This window comes from Phragmites australis, chromosome 2 (genome assembly GCF_958298935.1).
Source record: "Phragmites australis chromosome 2, lpPhrAust1.1, whole genome shotgun sequence".
Classification (NCBI taxonomy): Eukaryota; Viridiplantae; Streptophyta; class Magnoliopsida; order Poales; family Poaceae; genus Phragmites; species Phragmites australis.
Genome location: NC_084922.1, coordinates 11,615,207 through 11,632,274, shown reverse-complemented (window position 1 = coordinate 11,632,274; position 17,068 = coordinate 11,615,207). Strand labels below are relative to the sequence as shown.

General features: G+C 45.0%; 1 protein-coding gene across 1 annotated transcript; it reads left to right on the top strand.

The window, feature by feature from the left end:
• The first annotated feature begins 615 nt into the window (after positions 1–615).
• LOC133899718 (uncharacterized) lies at positions 616–15,760 on the top strand. Its single transcript, XM_062340766.1, has 5 exons — positions 616–775; positions 906–989; positions 4,205–4,797; positions 7,351–7,526; positions 14,903–15,760. Exons 2-5 carry the CDS (start codon positions 968–970, stop codon positions 15,384–15,386), a joined length of 1,275 nt encoding a protein of 424 aa, XP_062196750.1. The 5' UTR covers positions 616–775; positions 906–967; the 3' UTR covers positions 15,387–15,760.
• Positions 15,761–17,068: the final 1,308 nt, after the last annotated feature.

Genomic DNA, 17,068 nt, shown 5'->3' with positions numbered 1-17,068 from the left:
ATTAGTCTACTATCTCTGTTTTGTAATATTTATCCACGCTCATCATTACTTACAAATTAAGAAATACTGAAATTAAGTGAAAAAATACAGTGAAATGACTATGCTACCTCTAATTAATGTAATGATGAGAGCAACTAACTCACTAGCGTTGGAGTAAATACATATATGTACTAAGGGCATAGCAGTAAAATACATCATACAATATCTTTGTTACTGCAATAGATAAACAATTTGAGACAGATACTTCGGGATAGATAAATATTACGAAATTGAGAGAGTAATACCGTAGATGGGTTGGACCTAAGTCCTTAGTGTTTTTTTTTCAGTTTAGCCGTGGACCGATTTGAGTCCACTATAATACCACACAGTAGAAATTTGTAGGTAAAACCTACGTAGTACATCTTAAAGTCTCGAACGGAATCAAAACTGAATCTATCTTGTCCGAAAAAAAAAAAATCTTGTGTCATGAACCTGAGATTGCGAAACGCGGGGAACGTTTTGGAAACACAGGTTTCCGGGGCCCACCACCGCCGAGTCGGTTTAAGAAGCGAGAAACCGGGATTCATGCGTGTCACCCATCCATTGGATCTCGACGTTGCGCGCTGTTCTTCAGTTGCACCCGATCCCCATCTCCGTGCGAGACAGAGAGGGGTAAGGGGGGGGGGGGGAGAGAGAGGAGGGGTAGTCTAGAGAGGGGAAGGGAAAGCGGAAGCGAGGAGGTGGTCGTCGTCCGTTCTGTTCCTCCCTCCCTCCCCTCCGGCTCTCGCTCTCACATGTACGTACGCTTGCCGGGGCCTTTGCCCCGATCTCCCGACGCCGAGCTCTTCTCCCGCTCGATCTACTCGTCCTCGACGCTGATCTGTGTGATTTTGCCCTTTTTTTGTGGGGTTTTCCCGGGCGATCAGGTCGTGTGGCGCGGCGGGAGTTCTGATCCGGATGGTGCAGCGCCGCGGGATCGCCCACGGCCATGATTGATCGCGAACGAGCAGGTCAGTCACGTTTTAACCCAGATCTTGCTCTGTGACGTCGTTTCCAGTGTTAAAGGTCGCTTCTTGGAGTAGTGGCGGCAGAAAAGGCGCGATTTTTCGCGGGTTTTCGGGCGGAATTTCAGGTGGGGGTGATCCGGGTAGGCTGCGAATTGCATATACTGCAGAACTTAGGGTCTCAGGGTTGTGAACTTGTCGGGTTACTCAGAATACATTAATTGGAGTGACTGGGATCGCGATATGCTGGTCTAGTGTTGCCATTACGCACGAAATTTGTTTTGCTGTGGAGTATCTTAGATGCTAGTTCTAGAAAATAGTAGGAACTGTTTGGAGTTTTAGGTTTTGTCCTGGCATGAGAGGTGGTTACTGCCGTACTGATGGTGGTGTAGCCTGTGAGGAAATTCACTGTATGTGGTGCTTCTTTGTCTATTTGTAAGTTCGGATTGCAGATCTGTCTGGGGTACGCCTGAAGTTCAACATTGCTTGTTTCTGCTAGCGGGGATGTGTTTTTGCTAAAAAAAATGTCCCTTTTGATTGTAGTTCTACGTTTATATGGTTTAAAGTGCACCACATTAGTACATGCTATGCTTTTCTCTTGGTTTCAAGATTTTTCATTCACCTGGTTCGACGAGAATGTACAAGTTGTGATGTACTGAAGGTTAAGTAAACATCTAGTGAGGGCAGGCCTTGTGTTGTTTCTTTAAATATTCACGTGCATTATTTTGCTAGGACCAATTGATGCTGTATCACTTTTTAGTTTGTTGCCTTCCTGCAAACTATGCCATTACTGATTTCCGCGGAGTTCCCTTTATTTTTTACTGTGATGGTTAGTGCTAAAAGTGTTGCTTCTGCATCATCCTAAAAAAAAATGTACACTAAAACCTCTATCCTGGGGATTTCTCATGCTTTCAAGTGTTTTCTTGTTTTTGCTTGCAGCAAAAGCTGTTTATAGAATTGAGGAAAACGTGCAGGCTGCTTGTTTTGTTTGTAGTAAATGCCATGGGCAGAGTTAGAGCTATGCGCTAAGTTCAGAATGTTGTGGGTACCCAACTGGAATTGGGTTAATGTTTATGTTGAACTTTTCAAATCTTTGTCATGTTGTGCACCCACACAAGTATTAGCCTATGCCACTTGACTTTTTATGTGTTGTACCAATACATGTAATGCTTGCATTTTGTGAAAAGGTATACTATGCTCAAAATGTCCTAGTTATGCCTTGACAGAAAATGGTACAATTCTACAGCAGTCTATGGAAGGCAGCTGTTGATAACACTTCTATGCTTATTACCCAAATATCTTGTGACTAAAGGCTCCATGTGACACTGCATTTGAACTAGATAAACTATTAGGGCCTCTATGGAATGATATGAATAAAAAAACACAGGAATAGTTAAAACCATAGTCACCCAAAACGGGGTTGATGGCGTGTTCCTGACCTTGGGATGCCGTCCCAAATCGAGGGTCTAGGACATGATGGGGTCGCAACAGGGACACCGCATGGGAAGCGGGAGGACGAGGAGAGGATGTGGAGAGGAACGAGATGGATCTGACCTTAGTCGTCTCCGTTGCAGATTCTTACTGGCGTGCATTCTGCATTCTCCGGCGATGCTGAGGGTAATAGACTAATAGAGAGATGAGGCTGATGAGAGCTTCCGATTTTTCTATCCGTTGGTGCGAGGTGGTGAGCAACGACAAGGGATCTATGGCGGCGGCGGAGGTGCTCTGTGCGAAGAAGAAGTTGAGGGGGGAAGGGAGACCGACAAGCGGGAGGACGAGGAGAGGATGTGGAGAGGGACGAGATGGATCTGACCTTAGCCGTCTACGTTGCAGATTCTCACCGCCACGCATTTTGCATTCTCTTGCGATGCTGAGGGTAATAGACTAGTAGAGAGATGAGGCTGATGAGAGCTTCCGATTTTGCTATCCGCTGGGGCGAGGTGGTGAGCAACAGCAAGGGATCTATGGCGGTGGTGGAGGTGCTCTGTGCGAGGAAGAAGTCGAGGGGGGAAGGGAGACCGACAGGCGGTGGCTGTGTGTGTGAGTTGAGTCATGGAAGGGTATTAGGGCAAGTTAAGTGGACATGGGCTTTGAGCTACGACAGTGGGCTGTTGGGCTGGCATTGTTCTGTTGGGCTGGCATTGTTCTATTGGGATGGGCCAACGCCAACCTCTCTGCTTTTCCCTCCTCCCTTCTCTGCGTCTCTGACATCTATGTAAAACCATGCCTACGACCTAGGTTATCGACCCCAGTGAACCGGGGTCATCGACCCATGGTACGAACTACTTTTCTAAAGAACAGTACCCCTTCGACCCATGTTTTTGGGCATCCATGACCCTCGTCCCTCGACCCCGTTCCTCGACCCTGTCGACCTGGAATTCTGGTGACTATGGTTAAAACATAAGAAACATAAGAAGGGCAACGAATGTAGCTGCAAAGCATAGCTACACAAAATAGAGGGACAAATTTAGGAGAGGTGTTTGAATCAGAGGAAGGAAAATCATGGAAAAGACACTTCTCTTTAGTACATCAACGTTAGCAAAACAACAAGCTCTAGTTTATGCTTTTGCAACATGGGGCTTGTTGCTTCGAGTTCCCAGTTCCTTTTTTCACTCTTCTTGTTTTCTTTCCTACAAAAGTATAGGTATAAATTCCTTTTCACAGATTACTAGTGTCGTTCTCCATTTCAAATGCTATTGAGATAGGAAAACTATTATGTTGAAAATCCATCAAAATCCCATGATTCAAGTGGGTCCTTACTGTGCAAGCACGTAATGATTTCAGCTGTGTTTTTCAACTTAGCATTTTATTTGTAGCATCTCTTAAGTTGAAACTTCTGGATGCGTTCAGAAAAAGAATGGTGGAAAGTTTTGGGTCACAGGAAACATAAAGCTCTCCTCTTTTTCTGCCAAAGACAACACTACAGCTAACACATATTGAGTTCAAATTACTTAGAACCATTATTATCCACCCGGCACAGCCGACCAATCATTGCTACAGTTGAGCATTAGTTTTTCAGGATCCTTTCGAGATACTTTTGCCATGTCAGCAATGCGCTGCTTGGACCATAATGTACTACTTACACCTTTGATATATCAGGACAGAATACAATGTATTGAGTAGATGCAAATTTGATGTTCTAAATGCACAGTTGGTATTGTTTTGCAGCCTTAATTGTACCATTTTATCATTTTCTTATATATTTTATTTATTTGATGCAGAGGAAATGCAAGTTAATATTGAGGCACCTCTAGGGTGCCTCAAGCCAAATATTTCTCAGTATGACCCTCCAGAGCAGAATGGTAGGATTGAAGGGTTTCCTGAGAATAATGAAAAGAAGACTGGTACGGTTGTTGCGGAAAAAGTCTGGGAGGCATCTCCTCTTCCAAATCAAGGCCTTAGCAGACCTTTCTACCGACAAGAATTTTATGCTTGGCCATTTATTTATTCGGATTTCCATCTACCGCATCAGCCACAACCTTATGGCTTTGCCAACCAATTTTATCAAATAAACAGAGACCACAATTTTCCTATTGAGAACAGAGTTCAGTATCTTCCATTCAAGATGCTCCCTCAAGGTCATCCTCATGATGCACAACTTCAAGAGTTTCAATATTTTGTGGTTATTGATTTTGAAGCAACCTGCGACAAGGTGAACAATCCATTTCCACAAGAGATCATTGAGTTTCCATCTGTCTTGGTTAACAGCGCAACTGGGCACCTGGAAGCGTCCTTTCAAACTTATGTTCGGCCAACATATCATCAATTTTTGACCGATTTTTGCAAGGAGCTTACTGGTATACAACAGATTCAGGTCGGTGCATATTCTAATACAATTATGAATAATTGCTAGGTCATTGATTTTAAATAAGTTTCAGCATGGCTGCTTAATCTAATAGCACATTTTTGCTAACTATTCATATATGTATTAGTGTATAGACAGTAAGGAGCCAATGATTTTTCATGCTAATATCAATTCTATATGTTACACAAACGCATGAATTTGCTTGCTCTGTTCATTTTTGAAAAATTAAGTTAAGTTTTCAAATATAGACCCAATGTCTGGTGTAACCAGATTCTGTAAGCTAACATTTATATTTGTATATTATTTATATTTGTATATTAGATTCTAACTTGGACAAAGACTGTTAACGATCCTAGTTCGTACATGTGTGGTGGCGTACCTGTGTCTCTGATCATTTATTGGCTAATTTTATCATTATCCGACATAAATCTCTCTCAAGTTATCTGTTTGTGTCAGTATTTTGTTCAACGGTCACACTTGATCTCATAGCTAGCTTTCTCATACCAGTTTGACATGGATTTTATAGTTTCCGTAGCTACTGTGTGAAATTTTTTCGTAATCACCTCTTTTTCAGTTATTCTCTAAGTTGGTAGTTAGTAAATTTCTTCTGAACATTTTGCTATTACTTTTCAATTGACCAAATGATCTCCAACATTCATAACTGATTCCATTCAGGTTCAGATTTGGCCAAGTAGACTTGCAAAACTCTACTGTACTGAATTGGCATATACTGTTTAAATACAAAACTGTATCTTTGGCTTGCATTCTTTGATTTGGGGTATACAACTCTGGCAGAATGATAAAAAAACCTTGTGGTTACATGCTGAAGCTCATGTTCTTGTAGTATTCTAGTTAATATGGGAATACGAAATGCTAATGAGGATCTATCTGATCTGGTCTGGTGTGAATAATCTGCCTCCTTTTTTATTTGACGTTTCCGACCTTTTGCAGTTTTTGTAACTCTAATAACTATTTTCTGTAACTTTGCGTTGGAGTATTACTGGTACCTTTATTATCATTATTATTTTCTCATCATCTTTTTAGTTGGATCTTGTGGGTTTCATCTCTAGCCTACCACAACTTGCTTGGGACAAAGGCTTTGTTGTTGTTGTTTGCGTTGGAGTTATGGAGTATACTAATAAAACTATACTTTTAAGGAAGCATTTCTAATGATAAACCTATTAATATAATTTTCATGTACCCAATCTTGTTAGTTTTAAACATATTAATAGTTGACGACACATATTCCAGACCGTCAAATAGAAAAGAACAGAAGGAGTCTATGTACCTGCTGATGTCAAGGTACTACCTTTTTCTTCTGCAGTGGCAGTGTATGCTATGGTGATTACAACTCCCTCATACACAGTAACTTTTGCCACAGTAGTAGTAAGTCACTTAGGATTTTCAGAGAAATTTCATAAGAGTTGAGATCCTGTAGGAAAGTTCCCTATGATGCCCTTTGGGTTGTAGTAAAGATGTCCAAAATTCATTTGTGAAATCTTGATAGCTGCAGTGATGCGTGCGGCTTTGCCCTTGGTGTGGAACATTAACCCCCCTTTTATTAGGATGGATGGTATTGACTTTCTTTTTTCGATTTTCATGCTCTGAAGGTAGTACTAATGTACTAATCCTTTCCTGCATTGAATCCTTTATGTATTGTGTGCGCTTCAGCTCAACCTACATGCTTCTAGTTTCCGACGTTGCCTTGAGTGTTCGGTTGTGGACTTGTGGTACATGTCGATGCCATTTGCTATTATGGACCTTCTGAAGAGCTGGTCTTGCTATTCAAACAGTTCCTGGCAGAGGCTGATTGCTGATTGGTCAATGTGGCAGTAGCCCATCCATGCCATTTAGGATTCTGAGTGGTAGTTAGTGCTGGAGTTTTAGAGCAAGCACCCCTTCCCTGAGCCATCTGTAGAGCAATGGAATTACAGCTGATAGTACATCCAAGGAGAGAAGACTAGAACATTATGATCATGGATTTCTAGATACTGTCTATTTCTTATCTGCCACTGATGAGTATATCAAGAAACTAAGCACTTTGTCTGTGTGTTGACTGTAAAATGTGGGCATCATTTGACTTGAGATTGATCCAGGGAACTCAATTGTATGGAAGTCCCCCCTTCCCTCTTGAGAAGGAAGCCTAACACGTTAGCTTTGATGCAAATATAGCATTGTTCCTTAGTTAGCATTTCAAGGTTAGCAATGACATGTTCATAACTGATTAATTGAATTATTTTAATTACTTTTTGAGTTACTACCGTTGTTATCATGTTTTTTTATTTAATTTATAAATGGGAATATTGGTTTTGGGCAATACAGTTCAATGTTTGTCTAGTAAATTCATTGGACAAATAATGAAATCATATTTGTTGTGTACACCTTTATATTTATCACTTACTATTTATTATTGTTTTTAAACCCATAAACCAATTGATATGTGGAATTACTGGTTCTGTGGCAGCCATATTTTTCCAATTTTGAAAAATATTGAGCATGAGCCAAAATTTTACTATCATACCATGTATTTGATAAGTAATACGGTTCTCCATTCATGTGTAGGTAGACAGAGGCGTGCCTCTAAGTGAAGCCTTGCTCATGCATGATAAGTGGCTAGAGGACAAAGGCATTAAGAACACAAACTTTGCTATTGTGACCTGGTCTAACTGGGACTGCCGTATAATGCTGGAATCTGAATGCAGATTTAAGAGAATCAGGAAACCGCCTTATTTTAACAGGTAACATATCTTATATGGCTATTAACCTCTAAGTCAGGTCAATTTTATCAATTCACGCATTGATTACTCTTGAGGAAACTCTTTTGTTTTACAAGTGGATTGTGTGGTGCCTGATGCAATATGCATGTTATAACCATAGTCACAGGAGTTAGGATTGAAGCCATGTTCCATGACCCCGGAACGTCATCCCAAATCGAGGGTCAAAATTGAATGGGGTCGTTGTGCAAAATCGGACAGGGTCGCCGCCCGCTGCCGTAGGGAACGATCACTGGGTGAAGGCCTGTCATAGCCTTGTCCGTCTCCCTCATCGTAGGTGGCAAGGGCAGGAGAGAGTTGTCGGTGGCGGCAGGGGTGGAAGTGGGTCGTCAGCAGTGCCATGGACGAGAGGGGGAACTGGTGCTGGGGATGGAGATGAGGCGCTGAGGATGAGACGACAGCTACTGTGTTGTGCAGTCTTTCGACTTGTGGTGGTGGAGTAAAAAAAATACAGCACTAGCCTCTAGGTACTACAGGAGGACAGGAGGAGGTCATGCCTTGTAGTGTAGTGGGTTGTTTGGGCCATAGTCACCAGAAACAGGGTTGATGCCACGATCCATGACCCCGGATCAAACGACCCGGATCGTGGGTCCAGTTCGCCGCTGGGAGAGGTGGATGGAGCACGAGCATAGTTCCTCGCTGCAAGTATTTGACACCACTGTCACCTCTTGCCATAGTCGCCGCTTGCCGATGTGCTATGTGAACAAGGTGGAGGAGGAAAAGAAGATGTTGCTTTTGAGGATCCATGGAGTTCTGTGATGGGGATGCTCTGCTGCTGTAGAGAGAGAGAGAGAGAGAGGTGGCTAGTAGTCGTGTGTCATGGAGGACTGGAGGTGCCCTGCTGCTAGTGGCGATGATGAGGGTATTGAGTGGGCTGATGGGCTTTAGTTTGATAATGGGCTAAGTCGTAAGTGTGGCATGGGCCAAATATATTTTCTTTTGTTATTTTTTGGCTGATATATACATGCACTGGTAAACATTTGTATTTATAGCATATGTCCTTAGTCTTTACAATGAGGCATCAACCCAGATGACTCGAGGACGCGCTCCACATCGTTAATTTGTCATCCTGCGGAGGCATACCCCCTTCATACCACATTTTTGTTAGATGCCGACTAGTGTCCCACGACCCTATTCCTCGACCCAATCGACCCGAATTCCTGGTGACTATGGTTTGGGCTTTAGGCATCATGTGAAAATTGGAATGGACGGTGGGCTGACCAGATAAGTCTTGTAGTGAGCCATGTATATATGTGTTGATTAGCTGCGGCTATTGGCCCTATTTGGCATAGCTTATCAGCAGCTTCTGCTTCTCAGAAGCCATAAGCTGTGCTAAACAGGCCGAGCTTATGCTGGCTTCGGAAAAGCTGAGAAGCTGGCTTCTGTTGAAATGAACTAAAAGCTGATAAGCTGACTGAGAGTGGCTTTTCTTAAAAGCTGTGTGCTGAGAGCCTAAAAATTAAGCCCATAAGCTAACAGTTTTTCTTAAGCAGCTTTTTAGAAAATCAGTTTTTCAGCAACAGCCTATAAATTTCAGTTGTGCCAAACAGGGCCAGTATTCCTCTAAAAACATCTCAAAGAAAATTAATATTCATCTTAAAGATTCTCAGGCTAATATATTAATTAAATGCTAACATTATTTAAGTGTGTCATTGAGTAATACATATATTCATTTAATGTACTACTATCATATTATATATATCTGTATAACTAGTTCATCAGCCCATATTGTTGGGGTCATCAACCCGCGTCCCAAAGAACTCTACCCCTTTCGACCCACATTTTAGAAATCATTGTTCCTTGACCCCGTTCCTTGACCCGATCGACCCTAGATTTTGGTGATTGTGGTTATAACTTTTCGGCTTATGGTCATGTAAGATATGCTAATTAGGATACTGCACTGCTGCCACCTGTGCTTTCTGAAAGTTGCAGATTTACACCTATAGTCTGCATACTGAACTTTTGATTTAGTGTTGCTTGCTGCCTGAACTTTTTGGTGATTTGCCACCCATAACTTCAAGTTTAGTGTAATTGGCCAGCTATACTTTTGAAAGCATTACTATCATATGTAATTTTCTTCTTATTATTAAATTGTTTGCTGCAATTGATCCAGCACATTTCTTTCACCATTTTTTGTAGCATTTGATGCAAATGGGTGATATCTTGCATGATAATAGGTGTGATTTGCTACCAACTGAAATATAAGGCGGCAAATTGCAAAAACTCAAGAAAAGTTATAAATTAATGCCAAATTAAGAGTATAGTTTGGGAACATCATTGGTTTTTGTTTCTCTCAAGTCTCAACTCATTTGGTGCTGTACTGCCCCATTAAATCAAGTATGTTATATTTCATTCATACGAGAGAAACATAACTTTGGATGCTGTACTATTAAAATAAAATGTGGAAATCAGGACCCTGGGTAGTAATGGTGCACACTTATTATATTTTTGAGGGGTGCACACTTATGGGTTGCAATCGTCTTTATCTGTTTACTGTACAACATAAAACTGAAGGCAAATTGCTCTGCTTCTTTTTCTCGTTCACATGCTTTTATGAATTGTTAAATGCTCAGATGGGTGACAGCTTACATCCATTTACCAAAGAAATTGTTCAGGATTGCACAGGCCCACAGACCTGAGATCGAGATCTACTAATCTGAAAGAACTTTTTTTATCCATATCACTAAATAAAAACTTGAGATCAACAAGGTTCCACTTTTTTTATAGACAGTACGTGTAGGAAGCACCTCCACACACGCCACACTAAGACCTCAAACACGTGTACTCCCACTACACACACTAGGAATTTTGCTAAGACTTCAGAGCCTCATGGAGCATGGGCACGACTAGATGACAATCGGGCTCGATGTCTACATGTTGGTGTCACAATAAGTGGTATTTTGTGAAATCTGTGCATTTGGCTGTGGTATTGATACAAATATCCCAAATCCCTTCAACTCTAGTTTTTTAGTTTTCTTGAGTTACCGCTGACATTGTATCCCTAATATTCTTATTAGGTTGTGCGTTGACTGACCAGTGTATTACTCATCTAAAGAAACACGTGTACTACCCCTTTTATCCTAGCACTTTTGAGTAGGGATGGCAATGGGGGGGGGGGCATCCCTGGTGGGGAGTGATACCCCGTCCCCGCCCCCGACCTTGTGCTCAGGGCTGGTTTCTCCCGCCCCCGTCCTTGATCGGGGTCATGGGACCCGACGGGTGGCGCGCACCCGATTGCAGGATGCTGCATAGTGAATGAGGTAGGAGGCAAACCACAGTAAAATCGTGTTTAAATCAGCAAAGTCGAAAGCAAAGTGAACTGAAAAATAGACATGTACAACATCGTCTCAGAGAAGGAGCTGTCAACAAATGCATTGTTGTGGACTCCTTCATTGGGCAGAAGTACACTAGGAAGAAGAAGAAGGGTGCGGCTGCCTTCGTCCTTGAGCAGCTGCAGGTAGCGGTATGGTCTGACCGCGATAGGCGCCGTGTCGGGGAGGAGGTGGATGCGATGGTCGCAGCTGCGGGCGGGCGGCAGCGAGGTGAGGACGTCGAAGAGGTCGCTGAACTCTACCAAGAGGAGCTGCAGGAGGTCCAGGCGCTCCGTGGCACGGTGATCACAGCGCCAGAAGGCCATGGTCTGGCGCACGAAATCCCACAAGATGGGACCGAGGGACTGGAGCCAGTGACAGCCCAGCACCAGCTCGTAATCGGCGAGGGGCAGGACGAAGAGGTCGATGGAGAACCCCTCACCGTCGATGGTGACATCCACGCTGCTGCAGACCCCGCCAGAGGGAACGCGGTCCCCATTGGCGACACCCACAGTGAGGCCCGGCCGTGGCGCCGGCTTGAGGCCGAGACGGCGAGCGGTGTCGCAGGCGATGAAGGAGTGCGTGGAGCCGGAATCCACCAGGGCGCGCAGCGAGGCACCCCCGACGGTGGTGTCCAGGAGCATCATGTCCACCGTGGTGACACCAGTAAGGGCGTGGAGGGAGATTTCCACGTCCTCGTCGCCGGAGGTGTCATCAGCCGCCGGAGTCTCGTCCACTGGAGCGTCTTCCGCCAACTCCATGAGGTAAAGGCCCTTCATTGTGCAGGATTTGTGGTGATCCTTGGTGAACTTCTTCGGGCAGTTGAAGCAGAGACCGTCGGCGCGGCGCTGTGTCATCTCCTGAGGCGTCAGGCGCTTGTACCGGGCGTCGGCAGGCGGCGGCGTGCCTTTGGTGGGTGCCGGCGGCGTCTGGATGGCGCCCTTGGCGGCCGGAGGCGGTGTCTGCGGCGCAGAAATGGCCGCAGGGGGGGCGTGGTCGGGCCGCCGGGTTGGCGCGAGGCGGGACGCGCGGCACAGTGGAGGCCGCAGGGGCGTCGTCGTCGTCGTCCAGTTCCAGGCGGCGCTCGAAGGCCCTGGCGAGCCCCATGGTGTCGTCGAGGGACTGTGGGCACTGCAGTTCGACATCCGTCTGCAGGGGGTTGCGCAGGCCGCCTGTGACGATGTCGATCTGGTCCCGTTCGTCGAGGTTGCGGCAGCGGGCGAGCAGGGGAAGGAATTGCGCCTTGTACTCCTCCACCGTGCCCGTGCGGCGCAGCTTCATGAGGGTGCTGAGGGGGTTGCTGCGCATCGGGGCTCCGAACGCGCGCTGGACCTTGTCGACGAAGTCCGGCCAATTAAGTCTGCTCCAGGCGGTAATACCAATCCTTGGCGGCGCCCTCCATGTAGAAGGACGCGTACCAGACGCGTTCCTCATCCGGTGTGCGGTGGACGCGTACCAGACGCGTTCCTCATCCGGTGTGCGGTGGGCGCGGAAGAACTGCTCCGCCTTGTAGAGCCAGATCACCGGGTCGGTACCGCCGTCGTAGTGCGGGAAGCGGAGTTTGTGCGCCGACGGCTCGCGAGGCGTCGGGTTGGGCTGCGAGGTCTCCGGCTTTTCAGGCGCCTTGTTGTGGTCGGAGGTGCCGGAGGCCATCTTCTCGGACTGCAGGCGGTTGACGGCCACCGAGAGGCGGCTTTGATCTCCCTTGATCGTCGTGACCTCGTTCTTGATGGAGGAGAGATCGGGCAGGATGGTGTCCATGGCTGCCTTGAGATCGGCCGGCGAGATGGAGTCGCCCATTGCAGGCCAGAGGATCAGGTCTCTGATACCAGGATGGTATGGCTAGGAATCTGGGCACTTTATTGATGAATTGGAAGGGAAATACAGTGGCTAACTTAATTGGAATAGCAGTGGCAGAGGAGATCGCCCTCCCTGGGAGGCTCTGACCGACTAACTCTGCTTCTCCTCCCTCCTAATGCCCAGCCGCACAAGTGGTTATATCTCCCACCTTGGCGGCTGAGGCACTAACCACTCCCTATTATTTCTCCAGATCCTATTCTTTAGCTAGCTAATCCAAATAACTGAGCCTAATCCAACCAACTGAGCCAGCTCTAGCCACTAGAGGCAGCCGCACCCTTCTTCTTCTTCCTAGTGTACTGCTGCCCAATGAAGGAGTCCACAACATGCATATTAGTATGCATTCCAAGCTCCCAACCTACTCCTGAAGTCATCTTCGATTGGATCTCAAGTACTAAATAATTCAATCTTTCAACCATCTAAAAGATTACAAATAAACCACAAAAGCAAGTGCTAGACAACTTGATCACACAGGCAAGTACTAGATCCTGGAGAGCAGTCCAGCGTCGGTGCTTGAATAAGGCATATAATGGCGGCATCTTGGTTGACAACCATGGGGACCAGGTCCCAGGATACGGCCAATGGAGGCTCTCCTATGCCGCTACTCATCGCTCCGCCATGGCTCATGGAAGCTCTCATCTCGTACTGCTGCTACTCAATCTATTTCTCTCTCACAATGTCGCACACTCACTGCTCGCGTTTTGGGTGGCGGCGGAAAGGATGGGAGAGAATGCGACTTGGGAGCAGGATAGGGTTGACAGTGGTGGGCCTTTACACAAGCCTTTGGGCTTGGGCCACATGACACCACACACCTCCTTGGGCTGTAGTGTACAAGTGCACAGGGAGTCAGGAACAGACCCATACTGCACTCAGGGCCCCAGTGGGGAATGGGGATGGCGGGCTGCGGAATGGTCCCAGCCCCGTTATACCCGATGGGTGGAGATTTCTCCCATTAGCAGCCCCGTAGAGGTGAAAACCTCCCCGTCCCTGGCCCCTAATGGAGGATTTACCCACTGGGGAACGGAGCCCTATTACCATCTCTACTTTTGAGACATCCACACATCATTCTCGTATGTCCAGTTAAAAAATACTAAAAGATCTGTTGATAGGCAAAGTTTAGAAAATGTTACTGCTCATGTCCCAAAAGTTTGGGATGTTTTTGGTCTTGCCTCACTTGATACAAGTCTCTTCATTTATGATTATTTTGTTATGGGGCGAAGTATCTTGAATTTAATATTATTATTTTACAGCTGTTTGTGAAATATCTTCCACACTCAGGCTTCTAGTCTTCATGGCATTTTGACTTTATGATCATGTCTGTCACTTTGCTCTACTAGTATTAGATCATAACACAGCCAGGAAGATGGCAAAAATTTATATGCAGCGTGATCAGCTCTCTGTCCCATTGCTTCTCTCAACTACAGTAGGATACCAGTATTGTCATTGTAAAGCAGGTGGCATTTGAGTAAGAGTTTGTTGGGCTGACACTGATTCAATGACCAGCAGTGTAGCCTAGGATATGTTGGCCCTACCAGGGTTTCCAAAACCTTACTAGATGCAATTCTAAGCATTTTAATATGGAAGATGATTTGAAAGGGGTAGGTTAGGAGGCGAATTGGTCGCCCTAATACTGGGTACCCAAAACTGGGTTTCGCCAGGTGAACTGGTCGTGTGCTAATACCGGGTACCCAAAACCAGGGGGCGGTGGCTTCAGGTAACCCTGGTCCCTACTATAATAATTCTGGAAAGAAAAATGTATCTGCAGCTGATATGCTGAGGTTAACTGAAATTCTCTTCTGGTTTGAAACTGAGGTTAACTGTTTATACGTTGAAAATATACTCAATTGGCACAAACTAGTCGGTTTATAACAAGGCGAGCAACATTCTCTGCTTTTTTTTTATAATGCTGGAGCTAAAGAATGAAATATGCAGTTTATTTAACTTCCTCGTATTATAATCGAGGAAAACTAGTTTTGACTTCATACTTAGTGAGAGAATAGGTGTACTATGGAGGGATATTGGATCAGTATTGTCAATAGGATATTTTTGCTTAACGTATAAATTTAAATTTCCTTGCGAAGAATGAAACAGATCAGTTAATAGAGTTTCAAATTTTTTCTTTGATGCTGAAGGTGATTATTAATTTGTGTCCTCTGGACAATTTTTTATCAGGTGGATCAACTTGAAGGTACCTTTCCATGAAGTGTTTGGGGATGTCCGTTGCAACTTAAAGGAGGCAGTCCAGTTGGCTGGCCTTACATGGGAGGGTCGTGCCCACTGCGGCCTTGATGATGCTCGAAACACTGCTCGCCTCCTTGCACTTTTGATGCATCGGGGCTTCAAGATCACCATCACCAGCTCACTTGTGTGGCAACCTGCCTCGGAGTCAACAATCTGCCAATCGTCCCCTGACCGTTCTCTAGACCCCGTCCAGTCCCAACAGAAGCCAAATGAGATGTTGGGATCTCCTGTGCTGGTTAATCCATATGCCACCACCGCAGGAAAGGATAGACCGATGTACTGCTATTGCGGAGTGCTGAGCAGGTGGAGCGTTGTGCGCAAACCAGGGCCCATGCAGGGGCGGTATTTCTATGGATGCGGCAACTGGACTGCCACAAGGCGGGCAATATGCCCGTACTTTGCATGGGCATCATGAAAGCAGAACTTGCAGTGCAAGTCTCAAGGGCGAAGACCTGGTGCCTTAACCGGAGGCGCTAAGCTGCGGTCGCCTGCTTTGCTGCGCCTCCCATTCCGTATATATTATGGTATAACTTTGCTCATAAGACAATGGAAGTTCACTAGGGAGTGTCTAACCTGTCATGCCGACTTCTGTTGATTGAAGAGAATGGGGACTAGATGCTGCTTAGGAAACTTTATCCATGAATAATCTAAATTTGTGGACGCTATTTTTAACTTAGTGGAACTCTCGTAGGTGTGATTTGTGCAACTCGAACTTGAAACCATGGTTTGCAGATGTTCAGTGAGTGATTTAAGTATTGATCAAATTGAACTACTACTGATTAGGGACTACTATACACTTGCAAAAGAAATTTCTATACCTGAAGATCAGGACGTCGGGGCTTTTTCTGCCACTCACGAAGCCGTGTCGAAGTATCTTTTTATTCCTAACTCACTGGCATAGTTGTTACGGTGGTGTGTCAAGGCGTGCTGATCTATTACCTTAACAACTTCACATTGCTTATGGTGCGTGGCGTGGGAAATACATAGCAGAGCTTAAAGCCGTAACACTTGAGCAGATCAGGGGCAGGGGCAGAGCAGTAAAGCTTGAGGCATTGAGGCCTTTTAAACACTTGGTATGCAAATATGCAATAATATATTATGAGTAAAACAAAAGGAAACATTGGCAAAAATTACTTAGTGGCTGCTAGGCTATCAAGCCAGCCCACAAATCTAACCCTAGCCCATGTTAACTACCCACTCCAGAGTCTAGCCTCCACTCACACAAGCAACACAGCAGCAGTCTGCAACATCACCCCCTCCACTCACGCACACAGGCCGGAGAGGCAGGCGGAGCGGAAGGCTGCAGATCTGAGCCGGACATAGAGGCTGGGGTGATTGGAGATCTAAGGCAAAGCTGTGGTGTGGCTTTATTGTGGCTGCCACATCGCAAAACAAAACGACGCCAAAGGACGCAACGGTGCTATGACGGACGTCATACACGCCGGAGCCATGGCATCCCCGTGGCGAGATGCTGTTCTTCGCCATGTCAATATCTCGACGCTATGGCGGCGATATCACGACGTCATAACAACTATGATCATTGGTTTGCGACTGAGACTGCATTGTTACCTAACCTTGTGGCATCTGTTGCTCCTTAAGTTCCTGAATTCGACACGTCTTGAAAGTGTTATTAGTTTGTAGTATGGTCCTTTTTTTTTCCTACCAGAATTTAGGCAGAATGCCTGTGCAACAAGAGACTTCTCACCAAATGCAGGGCATCTTTGCATCTTTGTCTAGCACTAGCAGATCTAGTGTGAGTGTTCCATGCTCTTGTTCAGTTCGTTTGCCTAGCTTTCCTCGACCAAGGTTTTCAATGTTTAACCTTGCTGCATTGCGATTTTTTTATATTTCAAAAATCAAAAAAAATGCAAAAATATGTGCATGTTTGAAAAAATTACAAAAACAAATGACATGTTTTAAAAAATAAACGTGTTGCTTTTCCAATGGTCGACAGGTTTAAAATAAAATAAAATTATAACATTCCAACACTCAAAATTCAAAACACTATGAAAATAATCATGATTTTTTAAAAAATATATTACAGAGGATGATATAATCTAGCTCTATAAAATTAACTCCAACAATTACTTTTACAAT